This window comes from Idiotropiscis lumnitzeri, chromosome 1 (assembly GCF_059441095.1).
Source record: "Idiotropiscis lumnitzeri isolate Australia: NSW breed Sydney's pygmy pipehorse chromosome 1, RoL_Ilum_1.0, whole genome shotgun sequence".
Classification (NCBI taxonomy): Eukaryota; Metazoa; Chordata; class Actinopteri; order Syngnathiformes; family Syngnathidae; genus Idiotropiscis; species Idiotropiscis lumnitzeri.
The window spans coordinates 25,292,209-25,317,213 of record NC_142391.1 but is presented as its reverse complement, the minus strand read 5'-3'; the positions used below and the strand labels follow the sequence as shown (position 1 = coordinate 25,317,213).

The 25,005-nt window shown below is 39.5% G+C and overlaps 1 protein-coding gene across 1 annotated transcript in view; it reads left to right on the top strand.

The window, feature by feature from the left end:
• Nucleotides 1–13,102, top strand: part of edil3a (EGF like and discoidin domains 3a) — an 83,433-nt gene extending 70,331 nt beyond the window's left edge. The window contains exons 8-9 of the mRNA XM_088291861.1: nt 3,931–4,086; nt 10,404–13,102. Coding sequence (XP_088147987.1) covers nt 3,931–4,086; nt 10,404–10,553 — 306 coding nt within the window. The 3' untranslated portion in view covers nt 10,554–13,102. The remainder of the gene's footprint in view (nt 1–3,930; nt 4,087–10,403) is intronic.
• Nucleotides 13,103–25,005: the final 11,903 nt, after the last annotated feature.

Genomic DNA, 25,005 nt, shown 5'->3' with positions numbered 1-25,005 from the left:
GATAAAAAAATGATCACAAACGAAGCCAAGATGATTTAGTGTGTGTGTTCATGATCAAGTCGTTAACTGGATGGCACCTATTTGCGTCCATAGCTCTTCATCATGACCTCCTCTGCTTTTCGGTTTGATACGTTCTGGTGCTTTTGTCCGCCCTAGATAAACTAATGAAGGAGCACAGGCAAAATCTATTTAATATGTTTCTGGCTAATCTGTTGCAGCTGATTTGATTGATTAAACTGCACATGTTAGACAAAACTGACAATTAGGAAATTACTGATTCCTCAATGTCTTGCAGTTTAAGAATTGCGTTTTTTTCTCCCAATAGTATAAGGCTGAAGAGCCGACAACATTCACGGACGTACGGGGACCAAAATCCGACCAGGGTATATTCGTTTACGGGGAAAGGGGCCTTGTTGGGTGCACAGACGGCAGTAGTGAAATATGAAATGGATCAGTCATTCGGGAATTTCGATAAATGGTCACCACGCCCCTGATACAATGCATCTTCGTTAGCTTAATTACACTTTAAACTGCTCTTATGTGAGAATTTGATTTGTTTTCTGTCTCATTGTCAGCCCTCCCTGTGATTGTCTGGTTATTACTCCGTGGTGTACCCTTGCCAGACTAAACTCTGTTAACAATGATCTGGGGGGGGGGGGGGGAATCAATCATAACATCATAAGATAGCATCTAGACTATTGTAACTGGATTTATTTTGGTGGTGTTTTGAACATTGACTGAAATGAAGCCTTTGTCTCTTGGTGCCATTTTTGTTTCAATCTCTGATTTGCAACCGTATCGTTCTATTCACTTTAACTGCGTTTTTTTTTTTTACTTCTGCAATATGTACAGCATTTTGGTGTAGTGTGAGCTGTTTAAATGCGCTCTACAAATAAACCTTACTTACTCCATCTCACTCAAAGTCAGCTGGGAGAGGCTATAAGTGTAATGTATGTATGGATGGTGTTTTCCAGGCTGCCTCTTTCGATAAATCATGAGATTTTTTTTTTTTTACAAGTCCTTGTCAGCTTTAAGCAGTGTTTATACCCTTTTTGTGGAGTTGATGGTCCATAGCATCATCTCTTTCATGCAACCCTGAGTTTAGTGCGCCGACAACTCCGACCTTTGCACTGTGACTTCGTGGAGAACATGCATCTCTCGCACGCACACACATTTGCTGCAGGCTAAGAAGACTAAATGAGGCTTCACCACATTCAGTTAAAGCGGCACAGCTAGAGCGATGCTGTCATGCATGCATGTGCTGTATTTATAAGATAGGGGAAAGCAAGTCTCCTCTGCCTGCCCTCGCTGCATTAATCTGTTTATTTTGCACCAGCAAAGCTACTTCTAATAGGGACACAAAGTTTGCCCATCAAATCTCATGCTAATGAGCAGATGAGTGTTTGTTCGGCTCAAGTGTCTCCTGCCAGAACAATTAGGGTCACTTCTGCTTTTGTAACAATCTTGGTAATGCACATTAGAAGCGCGAGGATCAGATTTGCAGAGTTTTCACTCATGCAGGAAACATGAAATGGATTCTTCTCAGAGATATTTTGTGATTTCTAAAAGCTCGTTTGGTACCAGATCATTGAGTTGGAAGAAGACTGAGGAGGAGGGAGTGACTGTCTTGCGCTAACAAGTTTAGATTGCTCACAAATTTAGTTTTGCAAAAGGTGCTTTGGATTATCTGACCATTTCACGTTCCAATTTAAGCGTACTTTTATTTGGATGCCCAATTTGATTGTTCGCTAAGAATAACATCAGATTCAACTGAACATTTGCTGCTTTTTATGTTCAGCAAGTCAGTTCAGACGTGTGCATCTCAACATGCATCAGGGTGATCAGATGCCAAGAGTGTGGCTCTGTGTTGGAATGCGTCTCCATATTCATCTTGTCTGAAGTTTTGGGCTTGCGTCCCACTCTCTTGCTCTGCATACAAATAAATACAAACATTGTTTGCAACTATGAAACGTACTGTCGTTTTTAATTGAGGGGATGCTGAAAAATGCTCAGCCTGTCAAATCAATCTCAGTACTCTTGAGATGCTTGCTGAAATCAAATTCAAAGATGTTTTTATAAAGATCAAGAATGGAAAAAAAATGCTAAATATGGAACTTTAGAATGTTCCAAGTCAAATGTTGTTGCTCAAGAAGATAGAATAGCCATCATATCTTGTTTCGGCTGCTGTAACATTTAGAGATGCACCAATATGACAATATTGATTCTTTAAGGTCGACACGGGTAATAAGCCGATGATAATTTATCTTCTGCGAAAAGGATGAACTCTGCTGGGGCGGCAACGGAGGGTGCTGCCCCGCGTTTCTTATTAATCTCTCATCTCCCCATGTGCTCCTTTCTCAGAATGCTTCTGGGTTTTTATACTGAGGTGCAACTTAAGTAACCCCCCCCCCCCCGTTACAGCCTAAGAGCAATGTGGGACAAGACTCTTAGAAGAACATTTCGCAAAAAGTGCCATATTTGAGGAAAATGTTTGCATGTTCAAGGAAAGTTTGTGTTTTATTTGCAAGACATAATGCCATGAAAACTTTGGGGTCTCAGTATTGGCAAGTACTCAAATGGAAGTACTTGAATTTATGATTATTGTTCTTAGTAAATACCTGGATTTGTTGTCTTGAAAAAAAAAAACAAAGACCAAGTCCAGATCTGATTTTGCCACCTGAAGAGGATACAATTGAGATTGAAAGGTTTCTTGTTCCAAGCAGAAGCAGGAGAAGCTTGCCCACGCTTTTATGTCCAGTGGTCTTGACGATCACAATAGCCTTCTGACTTTGCTTTTTTTAGTAAGGTCAGGCATATTTGTCAGGAGGACCAAGGTCTTTTCCTTCTTGTTTTCACTGGCTGTGTTTCAGAAAGCGCCTCTAAAATTCACCTCACAATCGAGAGGTCCAGGGGGAATCTCTTAAGCAGTGTTCAAATGTCTTGAGAGGAAAACTGCGGGACTTGGCTCCCTCACTGCTTTGCATTGCTTAAAAATATATATTTCAGATTATGTAGGCTATTTTGAGAAATGAAAGTGCAGTGTGGTGTTCTAAGAGTTACCACTGTGTTCAGTGGAAAGCAGGAGGCGGAGCCTATTCTAATGCACTATAGAAGGGCTTTGTAGTTAATAAAGACTAGCTGTGGTTTAGTCCTGTCAGCGTGCTGTGATCTGGACTACGTAGGCTAGGCCAATTAGTTTGATGTATGTTCCCTCAGCGTGTATATTCAGCAAAAGGAATGCTCACCTTTGTAGTCGTGGTACGCTTCCAGTTTCTAAATTTGTCAGCTTCTTCCCATGTGACATCAATGGCAGAGTTGCAACGTCTCTTCGTCCAGATGAAAAAGACAATAATAAATAAAAACGGGTCAAATTTGGGGGGGGGATAATGGCGTATTAAATCACACTCAAAATTGGATTCATTATGTGATTCTGAACATGTGACACAAAGCAAGGTACTTCTACAGTGTGAGCAGTAGCACAACACACTCTATGCTTTTTTCTGTTAACGATGTATCGGAAAAGCACTTGCCGAATCTCGTTTCCAAATTACTAATTTACATTAGTAAAAGTATTACAAGCGAAACCTCGAATGTCAATAATGTTTTTACTCGTAAGCCATGAACATAGAACCTATTTGAAATGAAGCCCAATTCAACATGTCTGGCTCTTTGAAGCTCCAAGTTCAGATTTCAATACTGCTTAACTCGCCCCTGCTGTTCAATATCTGTGAATAATGAAAGCGATTCACCACGTCCGTGTTTCTTTTCAATCAATTCTCTCATTGTGTGGAAAAAAAATGACATGCAGACTTGCAAAAATTTGATTCTTCTAATCTTGTCAGCATTTTTCAATACTGGTTCACTTGCAAACTTAATTCATGCATCTTCTTGTTCTCTTGTGTTTTTTTTTCTTTTTGTGTGTTTTTTCAGGTGGACTTGTTGGTTCCTACCAAGATCACGGGTGTCATCACGCAGGGAGCTAAAGACTTCGGCCATGTGCAGTTTGTCGGCTCGTACAAATTGGCATACAGTAATGATGGCGAGCGGTGGAAAGTATACCAAGATGAGAAGCAAGGAAAGGACAAGGTATGGAGCGTTCACACCATTACACCCACCTTGTGCATAACGCACACACTTCGTGAAAAAGACAATGTGTCGTTTCAAATGCATGCTCATGCCGTCAGTGTAATCGTCACAGTGACGTCCGGTGAGTCAGGGGTATATACATATATATATATATATATATATATATATAAAATAAAACAGAAAAAAAAAACAAAGTATGAAGCTGATTAAAATGCAAAATATCCATTTTGGGCCTTGCCTGAATCTCTTTTCCACTTGCATCTCCTCTTCTGGGCCCCAGACTGACCTAGCTCAGATTGCCTCTCTGCTTTAGGATCAGATAAGACCGTTGTGTCAACCAAGCTTGACCAGTTCGGTTCAGAAAATCTTGTTTACGGCCCTTCAGCAGAGTACACATGTCCCCTCCAATCGGCCTCGACATCGGAGGCAGTGGGGGCTGCAGTTGCCTCTCAGTTGATATGAGGGGAGCTGCAGCCGGAACTAAAAACCTTTGTCTTTCACATGCTGTCGGCAAGTGAGGGGCTGTTTACTTTTCTCACTCTCCGTGTTACAGACAGATAAGCACTGCCTCTTCTGATTATGTGTGACTGGGTGACACCATGGCGATGGAAAATCTGGAACCCTTTGAAGACCTTTCCACATTGAGCGAGTTGAAATTAGGTTGTGCTATCATTTGGGTTGCACAGGTGTGGAAGTTTACGGTATATTTAAGATGGGTAATTCCGCACCCCCCAAAAAGTATATTCCGACTATAAGACGCACCGGATTATAAGGCGCATTAAGGGAAACAAATCAAATACAGCAAATAAGTCAAACTTCATTCCACTTCCATTTTACATCCATACGTAAGGAGCAACCAATTATAAGGCTAACTGTTGATTTTTGAGAAAATGAAAGGATTTTAAATGCACCTAATACTGTGAAAAATTTGGTAAATAAAAAAGAAATTGACATAAGCAGACATGTATATGAAATAGAAAGGTCTTTTTGGCACATGCAAGAGCATTGCATTCCCTTAATTGTTCCGTTTTTTTGGTTTCACTTCAGTTGAGTGGTGCGATATGGCAAACCTTGTAACTCAAATTCTGGCTGGTAGTTAACACAGAACAAAGTCGTAACCGTAATACATTTATTAATAAGCATTTGTATAAAAAAGATGTTAAATGATTCATAAAGGAAATGAGATCGATACCACACAACCCGAGTCATCATAAATCGTAATAAGTTGACAAAGTTAAAAATGCTGACAGATGTTCCTGATAAGCAGATAGTGGTTGAGAAAAAAAAAAAACATCATTATGTGAGCACCACCAACACAGCAGTGTCAAACTGGATATTGGATTAAATCTGCGATGGAGGAGTCGCGGAGAAAGGTTTCAATATTCATAAAAAAGAAACACTCAACCTTGACTTTGACAAAGTGATGCCGTACATGAAAACTAGTTACTGCGATGTCGATGTAAGTTTTTCTCTTTTTTCTCCCCACATTGTTCTCGTTAAAAGAGCTCCTTCTTTTGCAGGATGTGGCACAAAATCCAAAGAAAAAACAAAACAAACAAACAAAAATACTGTAACTGCCCATAATAAAGCCTTAAAGACAATTTCAGTGTATCTGAATGTCAATTGGAAATAATATGTCAAGATCCAGGGTGAAGCAACTCTATCGCAGATACTTTTTTTTTTCCCGGACGAGCCTGCAAGGCAGTCGCTGCGCCTCGTCTAGGAATTCCTTGACACTTTTGTCTGGCTATCCACTTTTGACTTTGCCGATGAACTACGCAATGATGTCAGATTTTAAAAACAGATAAAAGCTATTTCTTTCAAGTGTATAATCCAGCTCCCCCTTGTTGTTTTGCCAATATACTTCAGAGCAAAACAAGGACAGCCAGTCAGCCGGAGTGTTTGCTGTGTATTAGAGGAAGAGCGCTTGTTTAGCAGGGCTGCGGAGAAAGAATGTCAATCAGTTTGTCCTGAGAGGGAGCCAGGGGACCTTTCACAAGTATGATTCTTCAAGGTGCTTTCCCCCTCAGACGGTTCAATTTGCTATTAATGCCAGAGGACACATTTGACTGTTGGACTCCTGTGGCTCCTCCTGCCACACCACAATAGTGGACTTGACAGGGATATATATAGTGTGTCCGTGTGCACGTGTGTCTGGCTGTTTGGTTTGGGCACGGTGTTAGATGCTTCTAAGTATTCTTCTCAGCTGCTGCCTTCAGCTCTTGTGTGGCAGCGGCTAAAGGCGGTTAGATGGAGATTTAGAGAGGAGCCTCTGTCAGAATACAGATATCGGGAGTCAGCAGCTTACCGGCTTTCATATCAGGGTCTCCTTACAGGGTCCATAAGACACCATGTTTGCATTTTTTTTTCCACACAAGAGACGTGTCACATGGTGACCTTTACTTGGTGATACACCGTATGGTCAAATATTTTAATCATTGTGTTAATCGATGGAGCTTTCTTCCTGAATGCTAATTCTGACCAAGACATTTCTGAGAATTTTCGGCTTCCAACTTTGTTGGAAAACATTAAGAAAAGCCCTGTTTTGTTTCAGCCCATCGCAAAAGAAAGGTCAACTACAGTATATGTGTTTACTTCATTTCAGGTTCCCATCTGCAATAAAATAAAAATGAATCCCGCAATATGATCATTTCAGTTCAAAGGAATTTGTAATTGGAGAACTTGTACGGTTGGAGGTGATGCACGAGCAGGGCAACGCGTTTTATAAAGTTGTCTTCAGATTTAAATTACAAATATTCACAATTTCCTTTTTGGGGGGAATTAACACTAGGACTACCGGAGCCGTCATTTTGACTGCTTTCAAACTTGGATGTCTTATTTTTGTTGGAAGGATTTAATTATTTTTTTATTGTGCATTTTTCTTTTATTTATGTGGGTTTTTTTTCAATTTTATCATTCTTAGAAAATTCCACAAAGATGGCGGCCACTTGAACAATGCAATATGCAAAGCTTGCTCTGTCACTCAAATTCTGGCTCTCAGTTAACACAGAACAAAGTAGTAATCGTAATGCATTTATCAATACAAGATGTTTGAAATGTTCATTCCATTATTTTTTTGTATTTCTTATTTATTTATTTATTTTGGGAAAATTTCACAAAGGCGTCCTCATATTTGTAGTTCTTGTGGCCGGTGTCTGAACAAATGTAGCCATAACTATAGAAATTCTTCCCTACATTATGTCTTCACTTCATTCTCATTCTCTTTCCCATTTATCTCACTGACTAAATGTACACCGCCACTCGTTGGGATCAATCAAGACCAAGTTACGAATTGATTTATGCGTCACACTGTTTCCACTCAGGCAGCATGAGGTTAAGTAGCCATTAGCTTCTTTATTCGCATAGAGGTAAGAACAATCTAGTTGCTGTGAAAACAATTTCACGTGTTAACTTTTAAAATTCTATCACATGCCTGGCACAGTGGGGAAAATTCGCATCCATCATCAATAATTAATACTAAATTTAATACTACATTTTGGGGGAGAACTTGTGCACCGTGTCGATGCCTAGGGCTGATGTTTCAGTGAGAATACTGCTCAGTTTGCGGGTGACCTGGATTCTTAACTTAACCAGCAGGTTTAAATTACAGCCACATTAGTATTTCCCAAGGCACACAAGGCCTCCGCTGGCCAAACACTTTACCAAACACCACCAATCAATAGTTGGAAATGGAGTTTGCAGTTCCAGTGTCAGTTTTGAGAAAGAATTTTGAGTTGCACTATTATGTCTATTTTTAAATCATCCATCCAGTGCTGATTACTCGAGATAGCAGGTCCCCGGAGACGCGATTGCAAAATTGGTTTGCAATTAAGGATTAAATTCAGTCTTCCCACAGGGTGATTAAAGATACCTACTGGGCGGATATGCAGCGTCATTAGGAACATTTCATCATGCATATTAAGCTGCAAGTTTTGCGCTAATAATAAGAAGTATAAGTCACGACCAACAGTAACCTCCTCCTGAGGTCAATATCCCAATCGGATTGACGACTTCCATTTTTGACTTGAGTTTCTGAGGAGGTGGAAATGTGGTAATAAAATTGTGACAGATATCACCAGGAAGGTTTTTAAACCCGGCATATAAAATATAACATTGGTTGTTTGTACACAGTTCCAAACTCTATCTTACTTCATAGATAAGAGTGACACATAAGAAAAAACCTTTCACTGGAGCTGCAAATATGATGAAACAGAACGGGCTAGAAAAGTGATCGTTTGGATTTATCTCTCTTTTTTTTTTTTTTTTTTAAGAATATCAAATGTATAGGAAGATTAGTGAAATAATACAATTGTCACATGATCAAAACACTAAGTCGCAGTCCACAACAAAATCAAACAGGATGAATGAAGTATCGTGTGAAGGCACAAAGAGAAGGACGTTTTAATTCACGACATTGCCAAATACATCATCACAACGCCATCCCCAAATCATATTCAGTCACTAATTTAGGATCCTAACAAACTGCTAATTAATTACGGCGTCATTGTATGACACGACACAAGTCTCCAGCGTTCGTCGCTACTACTAGCTAGCTGTTAGCATTTGATTGAAGCTTTACTTGCAAGACCATTTTTAAGACGGACCTTTCAAGAGAAGTTTGCTCTCATGAGCCGAGGTCGTCCAACACCAGTAGCGCATAAGCGTCTGTTTGTATATTATTTCTCCAGCCATGGAATCATAAATGATGGTATTATGCGATACAAGTTTACAGTTTAGAACCATTTTCCAATTGCGTAAGAGACGCTTAGAATGTAACAGCCACATACGGCATAGTAAAATCGAGCAAGATATTTTCTGGCTTATTTTAGGAGAATTAAATGAAATACCCCACGATGTGTATTAAAAAATGATACACGGAAATGAGTCAAAAAATGTCCATCAGCTGCTTGGATTTGGCCCACTGATTTTTCCATTTTGCACCACAGTGAGTCCCATTACATTCCAATTACATGGGCATAATCATGTGTTTTTAATTGGAATGATCATATCCTTCAATGAAGATACCCCCGTAGATTCATTTCCTCTTAATAAACTTCGTTCTACTGTCAATTAAGCACTTACGAATGCAACGCTGCAATCCTGCGTGTTTGTAGCCATTAGTTGGGCCCTGCACTGTTGTTTAAAGGTTTATTGCAAGCAAAGTGATTCATAAATTAATTATCAGACTTCATTTAGCCTCCATTTGTTGCCTGGGTAGTTCAATGGCGGCACTGCAGTGTACATGTGACGACAATTCCTATCAGCACGCGCCACGAAGTGTTATGTTGATTAGATTTTACAGTGCCAAGCCAACAATAGAGGAACGGAGCTTGTGAAATATTTTTTTTTGGCAGACATCAAAGTGTCTATTTCATTTGTGAGGATATGAAGAAAAAAAAACAAAGTCGATGCTCAGAATCATCACCATCTCACTCAAGGCGAGATCTCTGCCATAGCAACACAATGTTGCAAACTTGAAGACTGTCATCCTGTATCAGCGTACTGACGTGAGGGCCAAAAATTCAAGTGCACACAAGTGAAAAAAAAATATTTAGCGGAACATTATATTTGGTATTATACTGTTGCCTCCGATATTATTAGACCAGCAAGGCACAATTTTTTTTTTTTTTTTTAAGGTATACTGAAATCATGCGTTTCAGATCACGAGAGAATTCCAGATTTTATTTTGATGTGTAAACAATTCAGGAGCCAGCACCTTTTGTTTGAAGCCACCTCATGTTTCAAGTTAACAAAAGTATTGGAACAGGCATTAATAAATTGACTTGAAGTGAATGCCATTTAATATTTGGTGGCGCCATTACTGCAGCCTCTTTCAGTTCTGATTTATTTCTTTGTGTTTCTCCCTTCAGTCCCCTTGTCAGGCGTTAAATGCATGCTCTATTGGGTTTAGGTCTGGTGATCGACTTGGCCCATCAGTGTGTTTTGGGTCATTATCGGGTTGCATGATGGAGCTTATCCCTAATTCGTTTGGATGCATGTTTCTGTAAATTGCCAAGCCAAAATAGTTTTGCAGACTTTAGAATTCATTCAGCTGCTACCATCATGAGTTCATTCCATCGTAATTAAAGACCAGCGTTAAAGACCACCGTTCAGGAAGCAAGCCCATGCCGTGACATTACCTCCACCATGCTTCACAAAGAAATACAGAGATGAGCCTCAAGTTTTGGAACAAAGATTTATGGACTGATGAGACCGAGATTAACGTGACGGGAAGGCGAAAATACGGAGAAAGAGTGGAGAATGGATCTACTCATGATCCAAATGAACCAAGGTTCTGTGTATTTCTGTGTTTGCAGGTCTTTCAGGGGAACTTTGACAACGACACACACAGAAAGAACGTGATCGATCCACCGATCTACGCTCGGCTCATCCGGATCCTTCCGTGGTCGTGGTACGGAAGGATCACTTTGCGCGCAGAGGTACTCGGCTGCACTGTGGAAGAGTGATGTCCTTCCCTCCCTCTGTTCCGACATCTCTCCCGTTTTAACGGTATACTGGCGTGTGTCACCCAGTAGTGGAAAAACAAACTGTGCAACCTGTAAAAACAAAAAAACAAATTGATTTCCAGTCTCTTTTTTTTTTTTGTTTCAAGAATTTGTGGAGAGTCACCATTTTTGATCTATGATTTGTACAATAATTTAATGCTCTGTTTTTTTCTTATGTCAATTTTGTTTTCTTTACAGCGTGATTCTTTTTTTTTTTATTATTATTGTTCTTGAGAACTGTAATATACATTTGTGGGGGCCGGGGTAGTGGGTTGGGAAGTTGTCTGTTTGAAGCTGGGGTCTCACTGTGGATTTGCCATATAAACTATATTGTACAAAGTCACTTTTTAAACAAATGGCCATGTTGCATTAGCACACACATACACACACACACACCCGCACACCCCGACGCACACACACCATACTGTCAAATATTTTTACTTTAACTTTGTTCGGCCATGTTTTCACCTTAATGGGCACTTGCATTACTGCATCAAACAAAACACTATTTAATGCTCTTGTATTATATGTAAAAGACTAGGAAATTGCATGGTGCGTGAAGAAAAAGACTGCTTCATACGACAAGTCTGTCAAAACCTCCAGCCGTCAACGTAATGGCTTCAATTTAGGGAACACCCCCCCCCCCAATACATTTTCAAATTATTCTAAAACAAAAAGCTTTGTGAAGATGACAAGTCATTCATTTGTATTGCAGCACTGACACAGATGTTGACATTTCTCAATGTTCATATGTCTGGATTACGATTATTTCATTGTGCTTAGTGTCTGTGCGTTTTGTATTTATTCAAATAATTTGCTTTCATTTTTTTGATCGCATTTTATAAATCCGTGTTCACCGTTGGCGATATGTAAGCTGAATTTATTAAAAAGCTCAGGATATACTGTATGTCACTCATAAAACCCACAAACGTGTACACTACATTATTATTTAACCACAATGGTTAGCCGTTTGAGTCAATAAGTGAACCATTTATGTGTGTTAAGTTTAAATTGACAATTGTCTCTTGTTTTTGAAAGTAGACCTGCTCGATGAAGATATACAGCAACATAAGCAATGCACCGTGAGAGCAGTTCAAACTGAATAAGCATTGCGTCTTAAATTCGATAGGGCGGTTCCTCCAATCTTAAAGTGAGACACTTTTGTGCTTTTTCACGCAGTTCTCACTATATTTCCAACACACACGGGTGCCGGTTTAGCAATTTGGTGTGATCGGGCTTCCGCTTCAAAATGAGAATTGCTGTAAAGTAATAACTAAATAAAATGCTGCATCAGTGAGAACAAGATAGGCAAAAATATCAGTTTTCTTACTGGCATGTGGCTGTTGGGCATGGTAAGGAAAAAAAAATACTCCTGTATTCAGATCTCGATATTATTTTGGTTGTTTCTAGCCATACATTCTCCATGTGACAAGCATGGAAAAGCATCAATTCCTTGTTGCGCTCTGATGACGAGTACGTAGTGTGCTGTGAAAACGCGGAGAAAGAAATTAAGATATCCTGATAGCAATCACATTTTGAATATTCGCGTTGACTTGAATGGTTACAAAATGGCGTTAGGTGGTCTAAAAATATTCTTTAGAATGGTCTAAAATTACTATTACCGTTCTCTATTCGTTCCAAACTTTATCGTTTGGAGGAAAGTTGAAGGGAAAGAGCTCTCTTGTGTCGCATTACTGACGACCTCAAATGAATTTATCCATTTTATTTCATATTGTACAAATGCAACTCATCCAATCTTAGATTGCACTAGAGCCTGAAATGGAAAATGAAACTGTATTAAGAGAAAATAAACAATTTAATTTAATGCTCCAAGCTCACCAAATGGCAGCAGTTGCTTCGTTCACTTCGTATTCAAATTTAGGGAAGCAAAACATTAAGGAAGTCTTTGTCCAAATGAGGAAGCACAGCAAAAAAAAAAAAAAACATTTACAAAATATTTTAGCTGTGCAAACTGTTGTTGTGTGCAAAAAACAGTATTTACACATAAAAATTATGTTGTAGATGACAAATTTTTGAAATGTCATTCAGTGACACACATTGACAAATATTTTCTGTTCACTTATTTGGAGAAAAGTTGTTTCCTGCAGCATCCCTTCAGCCGGCATCTGGTTCTTGACGCCTATGAGCTCAAGAGCAGGCGGATTTGCATGATGAGTTTGAACTGTATAATATAACGATGTCCACCGGTACATGAAGTTGTTGTATTTCACACAGGTTTTGATTTGTACTCACCACTGATTGTCTTGTGTGTTGTACAAGTGCATCTCAAGGGGGAGAAAAATGAAGAGATGCTCATCTTGTCTTTGTATGTCTAACGTCATTTTATCTGCTCAAGCTGAGTTTCAAACGAGAAAATGTAATTAAGAACAACTCTGAATAGGTTCAAACCAGCTGAGGGACACCAGATGTGTAAAAGCTAAAAAAAATAAAAATGATGCTTCAATTCCAAAACTCAGTTCAGTTCGACAAATAAAACCATATCTGTGAAAGTGTTGTGCTTGTGTTTTCTTCAAATCCGTCTAAACGCTCAGGGCTCTATTTTCGGAAAAGGGGATGATCATGCGCTGCAGGTGGGTTGGACCTGATGTTGGTAATTTCACAAACAACTAACCTAACTGAGGCCCAACTGAGTGAGGGAGGACTGCACCGATGTGGGGGGGGGGGGGGGGGGGGTACTTTATAAAGGCAAAAATTACAAGAACTATGTCATTGTCCAAATACTGCTGGACAAGATCTTTAAATAAATGATGAATCTTTCACCCAACTCAGTCAAGGTCTGCTGTATTTCATCAAGCACTGTCTTCACCGCTTAAGGCCGATATACATCATTGAGCAGAGGAACAAATATTTGGCTCAAAGACAACAATAAGCAAAAATGTGAATACAGATGAGGCTCAAACTTCCTCTTGGTAAGATCACAACCCTCCCATTACTTGATCACATATCAAGATCAATGTGGTCAGACAAGTTGTAATACTTAAAAAAAAAAAAAAAACTAAGAAAAGCAGCTGCACAGATGTATTCACAAAAATGTACTTTTGGAAAATTCACCTGTGTTTGGCGAGGCTTAAGGCAAGCGGCTGCAGCTCTGGGAAGTCACTGCAGGTCCTGATGTTCTAAGCTGACTGGCTCCAGGCAGCAGCTTCATCATGTTTACTCTCCCAGAATGTCAAGCTGCTTATTTAAATAACACATCCCAGGCCTCCAGATAAATCATTTACTCTGGTGTACATTTTTGCACAACTAAAATGGAAGTGCATGGTTAACTGCAACTATGAGCAAGCCCGATTGCAGTATATCTAACAATAATAAAAAAAATAAATTGTGACAACATCAGTGATGCTGTGAGATATGTAACTAATATTACTGTGGATTACAAAGTTACTCCCAAAAGTAACTTTTCAACATTTATGTCTGCATATATAAATCTAACGATTTAATTATCCTGCACCAACTGTTAAATTATTTGTCAAATGAATCGGACAGTCACATGGCCACCAAGTCACCAACTTGTGATGTTTCAAAGAAGAAACAACGATATTAATTAAAGGCCATATCTCCTGGGCAAATGTGCGCAAATTCGTTCTTATCGTGTCAGTTATGTGATAATATTAGTTGCACCTTTATCCATTTTATATATACTTTTACATTTGAGGTTCATGCTTTAATTAAGTAAAATAAATCAGAAGTTACTCACCAGTTACTCTGTACTTGAGTATTTCTTTGACTATTTACTCATATTAAAGTCATTATTTCAAGGACTACAAATACTTACTTTAAGTATCACCATCCGAGATGACCACATCTGCCCAAATGGACTGGTGCGAGTAAAATAACTAATCAGGGTTTGAGTAAAATGAGTGATTGCTTAATTAAACTATAATTAGCCCCCCCCTGAGACAGATGACACTGCAAGCAAGTATTGTGCAAGAATGGCGTCTATAAGCAAAGCACAGCACATCTATTCAACGTGTGAAGGGGAATAATTAGCTTGCAAGGTCCCACTTGGAGTGCACTTAGCTATTTTCCGGCAGGCCATCGGCCAGGTAGAAACATGCCTGGAAGTCTTCTCATTCATCCCGGTCATTTCATTCTCATGGCATTGAATCGATCGCAAGGTTCGGAAATAGCAGTTCTATTCTATGCTTGCTACTTAAGTGCCCCGGGTGCTGCACTGGTAACAACAACAGAAAAACATTGTAAATTTAGAGTTGACGCTGTAAAATCAGATGCGTATTTCAAACACTTAATGTTTGGACATAATAGTATGGGATAAAAACAAAACTGTGATGTTTTACTTTCAACCATGTTTTCTTTTAGTTCAGATTTTCTGGCGGATGAGAGAACGTCACCTCAGGAAATCGTGTGTGTGTGGAAAATTTGTCAAATGTTTTTTGGCCAGCAATGATAACCAAAAAAAATAAATAAATCATACAAGAATCAACACGGAGAAGTTGGAAATTGAAGAGAGTTCTGCACGGGAACTCAAAAGAGGAAAGGATGAGCAAATTACACCTGGCAGCAAACAGTCGAAGGACAGCTAACGATTTGCAAGTCATGCGGCGAAACATCCGGCGTCATCTGTCGTCTCGCGTTGGGTCGTTCTTCGCCGATTCCTTCAAAAACATTTTGTGTGAACCTGAGTCAATGGATCACTTCCTCAAGTGATTCGTTCTTCCCTCAGCACATTTGAGCTCAGGAACGCGCACTTCGTCAATCATCGCTAATGACCAATCAACGGCCAGTGTCGCAAGACTCGCGAGTTAAGACGTCTACATTTTACAAAAAGGTTGCACAATGTTTGAAAAAAAAATAGACCATCACAATAAAACTCGGTCTTTTGAGGACAATTCCCTGTTTTTATTATGTGATACTTGACTGTAAATGTGTTGTCTGTGATGTTGCCTGACGTAAAATTGTCTTTTATGTGGTTAAAATTTCAGTTTTAAACTGAATTAAGTTTTGCTTTGTGACCAAAGAAACTGTATTGATGAATGTATAATTAAAAAATGTTCCTCATACTGAATCTGAAATTCAACTTGGGATAAAGTAATAAACTTGACTGTGCGTGATGAATACGGCAGCAATTTATTTCATTCCAAAGTAAAATAAATAAAATGCATTTGGATGCGTTTTATTAAAATAATGCTGTCAACCAAATTATGAATGTTTTTTTGAGGGAAAAATAATACATTTAGCTGTAACAAAAATAAAGCCATTAATAATTATATTAATAATGATGTAACAAATCATGATTCCTTTATTTTATTTTTTTAGTTTCGTAAAGTCTAATCTTTTTCTTTGGTTATAGCCACATTTCCAGTTGCTAGATTTTGTTCTACCAGGTTGAATATGATGAACTTGTACTGCATATTGTGTGACAACACAAGAAAAGGCTGGTGCAAGCAAGACCAAAAGACATTGAGCCAGATGAGCTTCTTGTAAGACAGATAACAATATGATCTTTATGCTGCGTCAAACCACATAACGTACGCGTGGCCATCAATGCTTCTCCGATTTTATCGATGGCTCTCCTATCTAGGTCGTTGCTTTACTGCGGTGCAACAATTGGCAGAGTCCAACCTCACGCAGACAGCAGATGTTCCACAAAAAAAGACTGGGACTGAGGGGCTAGCCCAAGGGAATAAATACGATTTAAAAAATGCACAACAAAGTGGCAGGTTGCCACGCATCGATGGAAACAATACAGTACAATGTAAACTGGAGGCGAAGCCGCGTGATTTGGCATGTGTGATGCTTGACGTGGTTGTGAAGGCAACGCCGAACGTGAGGAGCACAAAGACACACCAAGTTTTTTAATGATTCAAAATATTGTAGAATCAGCGAAAATGTTAGTTGCATCATCCAATCACATTTGTTGCCGTGTCAATCGAATCTGCATCGTAATAGTGGTAGCAATTAAAAGAGTTGCTCAGGGCTCAGCTAACGGAAAATGATGGCTCATCTTCAGAAAACAGGTGAGCCGTGATTGGTCAGTACCAGAGCACTGAGTAACTGTCATGTCATTTTCAGTCGAACGAAGTGACAAAATGGCCGACCCTGAGATGGCTAAAAACAGGTGCATTTAGCAACTTAATTCATATTCCACCAACACAATAATAATCAGAATGCCACGTTTAGACTAGTGAAGGCGCATAGAAAGTATTATTGCAAAAAGAAATTCAATGGGTTGACTTACCCTTTAATTCTTCTTAAAGCTTTCCTGAGGCAAAGCAGAGCACATTCAGTAATGCTCTAAACTATCACACATTTAAAAATGTGTGATGACAACATCCATTTTGCACAAACACTTGAAATCTGGAACATCACAATGCCACACACGTCAAAATACCACACACATCACCATTTGCGCTAAATTTAGTGTCACTTATCATATGGACTAAATTTGTCTTCATGGCGCTTTGTCACAATCACTATTGAGGGCAAGCAAGTTTTGTGTGATATCGCTGCTTATCTTGTTTGTGTCGTCTATGGGGAGGGTTTGTTTTTTTTTTTTTGGCAGAACTGGGCCAATCTTGTGCCTTCTGCTCACCTAATGAAAACACTGCAAATGTTATTTTGGGTTTACTTGTCAGACATATAGCGCATTCAAATGGGGCCAAAATTACCATGGAAGCCACAAGAGGCTGTTAAAATTCCCTCTTCATTCATTACTGAGGTGATCTTGACTGTCGCGGTACAAATGTGTTCTTCAGCAGAATGCCAATGCAGTGATAAAATAGTGCACAATTCAAGTGCACGTATTATGAAAACCCTTGTTCGGGAAAGGAACTATGAAGGACATCTTGGGCCGAATCAGAAGGTAATACGCATTATTTCAAGGAACCTTCCCTGCATACCACGTCCATACTCTGCAAGGTCGTTTAGACTACATCTTTTCCCTGATGTTTCCAAGATAAGTCGCTACTTCTGTGACAATCTCTGCCAATCAGCTCGTAATAAATACGTTCAAGGGCTTTGCAAGCACTGCGGCCTCGGTTATCTCCACTTAAATATAACAGTTTATATGAAAACAAACTGACCTAACTCATTCTGGCATTTGGTATACAATTTTGAAATAGTTTATAAATAAATAAATACTTGTTTTTGTACTGATTCTCCCTTGAGGCAAAAAAGAAAAACAACTATAATAGTAATAATTTAAAGCTATGACGATAAAATATTTTGTTCAGTGGTTTCTTCAACCTTTGAAAAGAAACAAATCTTGTCTGTTGTCTTTTGTTGATCCCGAAGGCGTGTGAATCACAGTCATGTATGATAAATCTTTGACTGACCATTAAAAAAAATTGCAGAATTCTACCAAACCTCTTTGGACCCAATTAAACTTCAGAACTACAAGCAAATCCCTCCCCTCCCCCAGGTAGTGTGGTGGAGATAATTGTGCTTTGACCTCAAGCATGTTTTTGCTACAACACTGTGACCTTGCATCATTTGTCTTTGGCGCTGACATTAAATGCATGTCAATTTTTTTTTTGAAGCGCTTCTTACATTACAGAATTTAAAAAAAAGATAAAATAATTCATTTAGGACTAATGCACACATCTCATATGACTTAGCCAATGAAATACATGTCTATCTTGACATGCACACACATTGGACTAAAAAAATAGTTTTACAGGTGCTGGTGAAAATGGGGGAAAAAAAACTAAATCACTCTAATAGCGTAACATGAGGATGGTCTTTACGTTTCTAAAATAGCTACGCAGTTTAGTTTGGTTTCAAACGATAATTTGGGGCAAGCTCTGACAGCTGAAGCTGCATGTCATCGCCATCCGCCGACATGACGGTGATACGACTTTACATTGCTGCCACAGAAAATTGAGCAAACAAACATTACATATTAATGAAATATGTTTCGGAGAATTATATCCGAGTACAGCACGCTTGGTAATCTTTCAAAGCACATCGCTTGGAGATGAATGATAAGATTCTGATTCAAGATCACAACCTCAAGGGCATTTCGGTGGATCAGAGATTGAATTGCGAGGTCACTGCGATGGATTCTGTCGCTCATCGACCGACACATGTATTACTATTAAGATATTTATACTGTGATGCACAATTCGATCTTTAGCGTTGGAAAACATGCTATGTATACCATACGTAGCTGAGTCATTTGAGCGCTTTTCAAGGTGTTTATTTAGCAGTCTTTGGGCAGTAGGTGGGATACTCCCTGGACTAGTTGCCAGCCAATCACAGGGCACACATCAACAAACAACCATTCGCACCCACAATCAAACCTGGGGACAATTTGGAGTGTTCAATTAACCTATCATGTATGTTTTTGGAATGTGGGAGGAAACCGGATCACCTGGAGAAAACCCACGGAGGCACGGAAAGAACATGCAAACCCCACGCAGGAAGGCCAGAGCCGGATTCGAACACTGCACCTCCGGACTGTGAGGCGGACGTGCAAACTAGTCCTGTTGCATTATAATTAAACAAAATATGTCTCATTAAATAATTACGGATGCATTTTCTTGACGTTGTGTTCATGTAGAATGTTAATTTCAGCGTGTGCCCCTCCTGCTGCAAACAATGTGACACAGTAGTAATAGTATTATGATTAGATGCAAATTAGCCCGTAACCCGAAGAAAGAGACAAGTAAGCAAATGTGTGTCTTGTAAAATCCATTTGCATGAGCTTTTATTTATTTATTTTTTAAATCAATATGAGAAGGTGTGGGAAGCCTGACGAGTCATTTGGGTCCAACGTTTCACTTGAGAGAGCCTTTCATAGAAACCGCCATCCATCTCGGCACACATGTTGGGCTGCAATCGAGCCAAAGCAGGTGACTCTTTATCATAAGAGAAAATCTGTCTTGAAAAATGTATCTACTAAGATGTGGTTGCTGGATTCGGGTAAACAACAGCTATGTTGTTGTCTTCAAGGACAGATGAAAAATTGTTAGGAAAAAAAATTGTAGAAAAAAAGGTAATTACAAACCAAAATTTTATCTTGTGAAACTTTTAAAAGTAGTCTGACAATGAACTCTGCGTATTATTGCGTGTTGAATTAAAATTGCAAAAGCATCGGAGTAAGAGGTTTTGTGTTGATCGTCATTTTCGTTTGAACAAAATCAATGCAACAAATTTATACAAAATGAAGAAAATCAGAGGAACTGACAGAAGGTCCGTTAATCCGTCACCAACCGACACCCGTTTTGCTGGCAAATCACAAATAACGGCAATATAATGAATCTGAGGGACTAGATTTAAATCCAATACCAGAATTGTCACCAACCGGGTCAGTACCAACGAACCTTCTGAGTCCATAACTGATGGAAAGAAACGCGCCCTGTCTCATGTGTCATGTTTGTTCATGAGGGTGAATTTATACTGGTTTGCTTTGAGAGGACTGCATTGACTAGGGGCTCATCCCAACCTCTGTTTACATGCTAGCAGCTTCCACCGGAAAGGTGTTGGAGTCATGAGACAATGGCTCCACCAGCTCAGCATTTGATGATTTGTTTAAAACGACGTCATGTCATTGACACGTGTCACAATTGGATTGTCTGCTTGCCAGAATCGGAACTATCGCCACAAATGTCCACTTTATGCTTTATATTTCAAGTGAGATTTGTCTTGCGAGGAGGTCAAGGTGGAGGAGGACCCAAAAGCAGGGAAACGAGGCAGGAGTAACTCAAAAGTAGTGATGGGTCCAGCGACACTGAGGCGTCGATGCGTGCGGCGAGCTTCCAGGGAAAATCCCGTGTCGGTGCGCGTACTGCTTTAAGAAAGTCACGTGACCACTACCGGAACCGTGTCGACACAGCGGTCGCGCGCCAAACTGTGTTTATAAGGAAGCGCATCTGTCAACAGGATGCACGCTCAAAACAAGCATCAAGTTATTGGCGCCTTACTCTGCGTTAAATATCCGCAAGATGGGAGACGTCACTGGTAAACGCAAGTTTTCTGCCGTGTGCGCACTCAGACGTGCAGCGCTATATGTCAGCAGGACACGTTGCACATACGGAAGACCCGCTCTTATACTGGAAGTCCATGGAGGCAACGTTCCCTCACCTATTTATATTGGCCACACAGGTGTTGTGCACACCGGCCTCTTCAGTGCCTTGTAAGAGGATCTTCTCAAAGGCGGGGGAAATTGCCTAAAAAAAAAAAAGAAATAGACTGAAGAACAAAACGCTGGAGAAACTATTTCTTTTTTGATAAAAATCTTTAATTACAATGAGGCCATTGTCATTCACAACACTTTTACTTAGGCATTCAGACAGATTTTCACTTAATTTATCAACTGCGTCCTGAATATCAAAGATTTTTTTATGAAAGTATGTATATGTAAAAATAATGTGAATGCAAATGACTAATCAATGGAATTGGATAAAATTAGTTTGACAGATCAGTGTCAGATGACCCTGTCAAATGTTTCCTGCGAGTCCACCAGGTGTCAGTATTCAGCAACACAGTGTCAATACAGTGTGTCACTGTGTCAAAACGATACAGGATGCCTCACCTACCCATCACTACTCAAAAGGGTATTTCATATAAAGAAAAAAAAGGATTAAAGAAAAATGTAAAAGGACAAAATAACAAGGACCAAAGTAAGAAACAAACTTTAGAAAAGGGCCGTGAATGGGGTTTAGAAAAAGGTACGAAACAGGCATGAGGTCAACTGACATGGACAATAACCCAACCCGAACTGAAAAGTAACAAGGAACTAAATTCAAACAAATTGACGAGACAACAAGGAACACCTGTACAAGACAAAAGGGTTGGAGGGAGCTGATTGGTCCACACAAGGGCTGGGTAAACGAACACAGGTGGACACAATCAGTGTGACGAGACAGAAGACACAAAGGAACACAAGGCAAAACATGAAACTAAACGCAAAAACCTAAATCAACAAAATCGATCATGACAGGATTAAATTAAAGTCAAATATCAACACTATGCAAAATGGTAAATATTACAAGAATACAATCCACATGATCACAATGACTCCTTTGATCAAATAACACATTTTTTATTCAGTATTTACTGACCATCTCTTTATTATTACACAACCTCTAAATAACAGATGATTTTTTTTCAGGACAAAATTGCAAAAAAAAAAAAAAAAAAGTAAATAAAATTGAATAAAAATTTAACTAAATTGTTGCTAGCCTGTGATAAACGAAACCAACTCATCAATATGACAACCCTTCTCTTTTGGCATCGGCGGAGATCCAAAGTCGACAAAATGTTGGCGAAAACAGCTTTGGTATTTTTCCTTGTCCCTGTAGTTCACTCTCTTCCAAAATCCGACACTGGCAAAGTGAAACTGAAAACATACAAATGAAGCCTGAGCCCACAATGTTCAAGTCAGTGGATGATAAGGAGAGATATGTAGGGCAGGTTGTGACTTGGGAAAAAAATAAATAATTTTGATACCGCCAAGCGCCAACCTCAGCGTGTTCCGCTCATATTCAACACTAATGAGGAGTTTCCGTGAAGTATTCACACCTACTCCCGATGTACAGGATATGGAATTTAACTGAAAAGTCTTGAGATGAATGTTCACTTGGATTGGGGAATCACTCCTGCAGAGTGAATCAGCTCATTGGAAAGGCCTCCACAACAATGCCGCCGAATAATATTCGCAGAGCTGAAATCCACTATAAATCCTGAAATGGTGGCATATGTCCCCTGCAGCTGTTCTCGCTGGCTCTCATCTGCTGAGGTCAGGACACCTACCATAACCACTTTCTGTTGGCTGGAGGCTCAAACATCCACAGAAATGATGATGCCAGTAGTTTAGCTTGGACAGGTGAAGTGTCTTGGCGGCACCCAGGGAGTCATGACTCAAACGGGTGCATTTGCATTTTCCTCTTAGAAACACTGCACTTTTTTTTTTTTTTTGCTCAGCACTGAGCTCTAAATCAAGCAACTAATGAACAAAAAGGTCAAGGATAATCAGAAAGTGTATGTTTGATGAGAAACTTTCCAACAACCAGAGTCACTGGGAATGTAATGGTTCATCCGCCTGAAATGTGTTGATATATATATATATATATATATATATATATAAGATTTCAGCTAGCTTTTGTTGTTATCCGGGGACCATTAGAAAATAGAATTTATTTTTTTTATGAATGGCCGAAGTTGGGAAAAGTGTGGATTTGATTGCAGATATACTTGAAAGGCCAATTTCAAGACGGACCTTTCAGGAGAAGCGCCCAGTAGAGCGTAAGTATACGTCTGTATATTATTTCTAAAGCCAAGGTGTCATAAATGATTGTATAATGAGGGGGATTTATTCAAGTTGAACAAAGTAGGACTTCACTGAAAGCCTATAGGTGTGAAATTACAGTCCACTAGTGATAAGAAATAAAGTTTAATTTTTCTACGACATTTTCATGATGACTGAGTGATTCCGTTGAGGACACCATATCACTTTAACGAGATAAACACACATGCTGGAAGGTAGCCTAGGCCAGGGGTGGGCAAACGTTTTGATTGGTGGGCCACAATGGGTTCTAACATTTGACAGAGGGGCCGGACCAGGAACAGATGGATGGAGGATGGAATGTTTTGGTAACCTCACCTTATCTGAAAAAAAAAACCCATTTAATTTTAAATGAAAATGAACAAAAGCATTGCAACAAAATATTTGTCTTTGACACACCACAGTATTTACATAATAAAACATTAACAAGATTTATTCATTTCAATTTTTTCAAGTTTGGCGGACCGGATTCAAACGTTTAACGGGCCGCATGTGGCCCCCGTGCCGTAGTTTGCCTACGGCTGGCATAGGCCGTACTAATAGAAACAGTATCTGGCATAATATGTATTTTGACATGAATGTCTTGCTTTGTTTGTTTGTTGTATGCTTTTCACAGCGAAACGAACTGTGTTCGACAAAAGTGTTTTCTGTCCTTTGCTTTCGTTTCGAGCCATGTTTACAAAGGCACAGACATTTCTGTATTTCACTCAATACAAGAAGGTCTGGGCTTTGATTAGATACGAACAGTATGAAGCCACATCGCTCACTGTTTTATGTTTAGTGCTGCAGGGCTCAAACAGAGAACCTTTTTGCTGCCCCGTTGCTATGTATGATGCATCTTGTTCAACAACATCCTTTATTCTGTCCTCAACATTTTTCTCATCCAGTATTTATGTTGTATTGCATGCGCTGAAGTCAGAACTTGATTAACATTTGCTGCAAAACATCATTTTAAATGACTGTAATTAATTTGAGAAAATCATCTGTATTCATCAACCCCCCCTCCAAGCCACATACGCACTAACATGGGTCCTGACCCGCTGACCTGAGAGTTACGTCGTATATGTTTCCGAGTTCATGATGTGAGAGGAAATATTATGGAGCATGAAAACTGGTCGTCATGAAACCTAATTTAGTTTTAATGAGATATTTGCATGAGGCGAGCGGCTCCACAAACCCATACCAGTAATACCAAGATGAATTGCCGTTAGCTAATTGTCCAAACGCCATGCGCTCACATCTATCTCATTACTCGAATGGCTGTTGCAGGAGTAGCGGCATCTAAGCGCTCTCATGAAAATTGTGCACTCACGTTTCCTTAGCAGGCGCGCAATAAGAGTCTATGTGGTCTGATAAGGCTTTACGTTTTAATGACATTTTAATTCATGAGCCATTTGGATCGTATCTCTTGTTGGTGAAAACAGCAGGTCGTGCTCTCGTCCACGTCATTGGTTCTTGTTTATTAAAATACTTTCATTTTTATCAAGAGCTTAATCTAGATCAAAATGTCACTTTTGAACAATTTGCAACAACAACATATTCATACTGCCATCCATTATCTGAGCCATACATAAATACAATATTTGAACAGTCGAGAACAGGTGTGGGCAAACTACGGCCCGGGGGCCACATGCAGCCCGTTAAACGTTTGAATCCGGCCCGCCGAACTTGCAAAAAACTAAATGAATAAACCTGGTTAATGTTTTATTTTCTAAATACTGTGGTTTTTCAAAGACATATGTAATGTTATAATGCTTTTGTTCACTTACATTTAAAATTAAACATATTTCTTTTTCTCTGATGATGTGAGGTTACCAAAACACTCCATTAATCTGCTCCTGGTCCGGCCCCTCTGAAAAATTTTAGAACCTTTTGTGGCCTGCCAATCCAAAAGTTTGCCCACCCCTGGTCTAGAACATGTGAAATCCATCAGTATGCAGTTTTGGCTGTGTGGATGCGTGTGTGTTTGTTTGTTGTCATCTCACGGCTATGGGGAAGAAACTAATCCTCAGGTGCGTTGCCTTGTTCTGACTGCGCCGCAGTGTCTTTCCCAGCGGAAGAGGGGAAAGCAGTCTGTATAATGTGTGGAATCCTTCCTTATGCTAGTGGCACACGTCTTGCGATTTAAAATTAAGATGTCAGTGG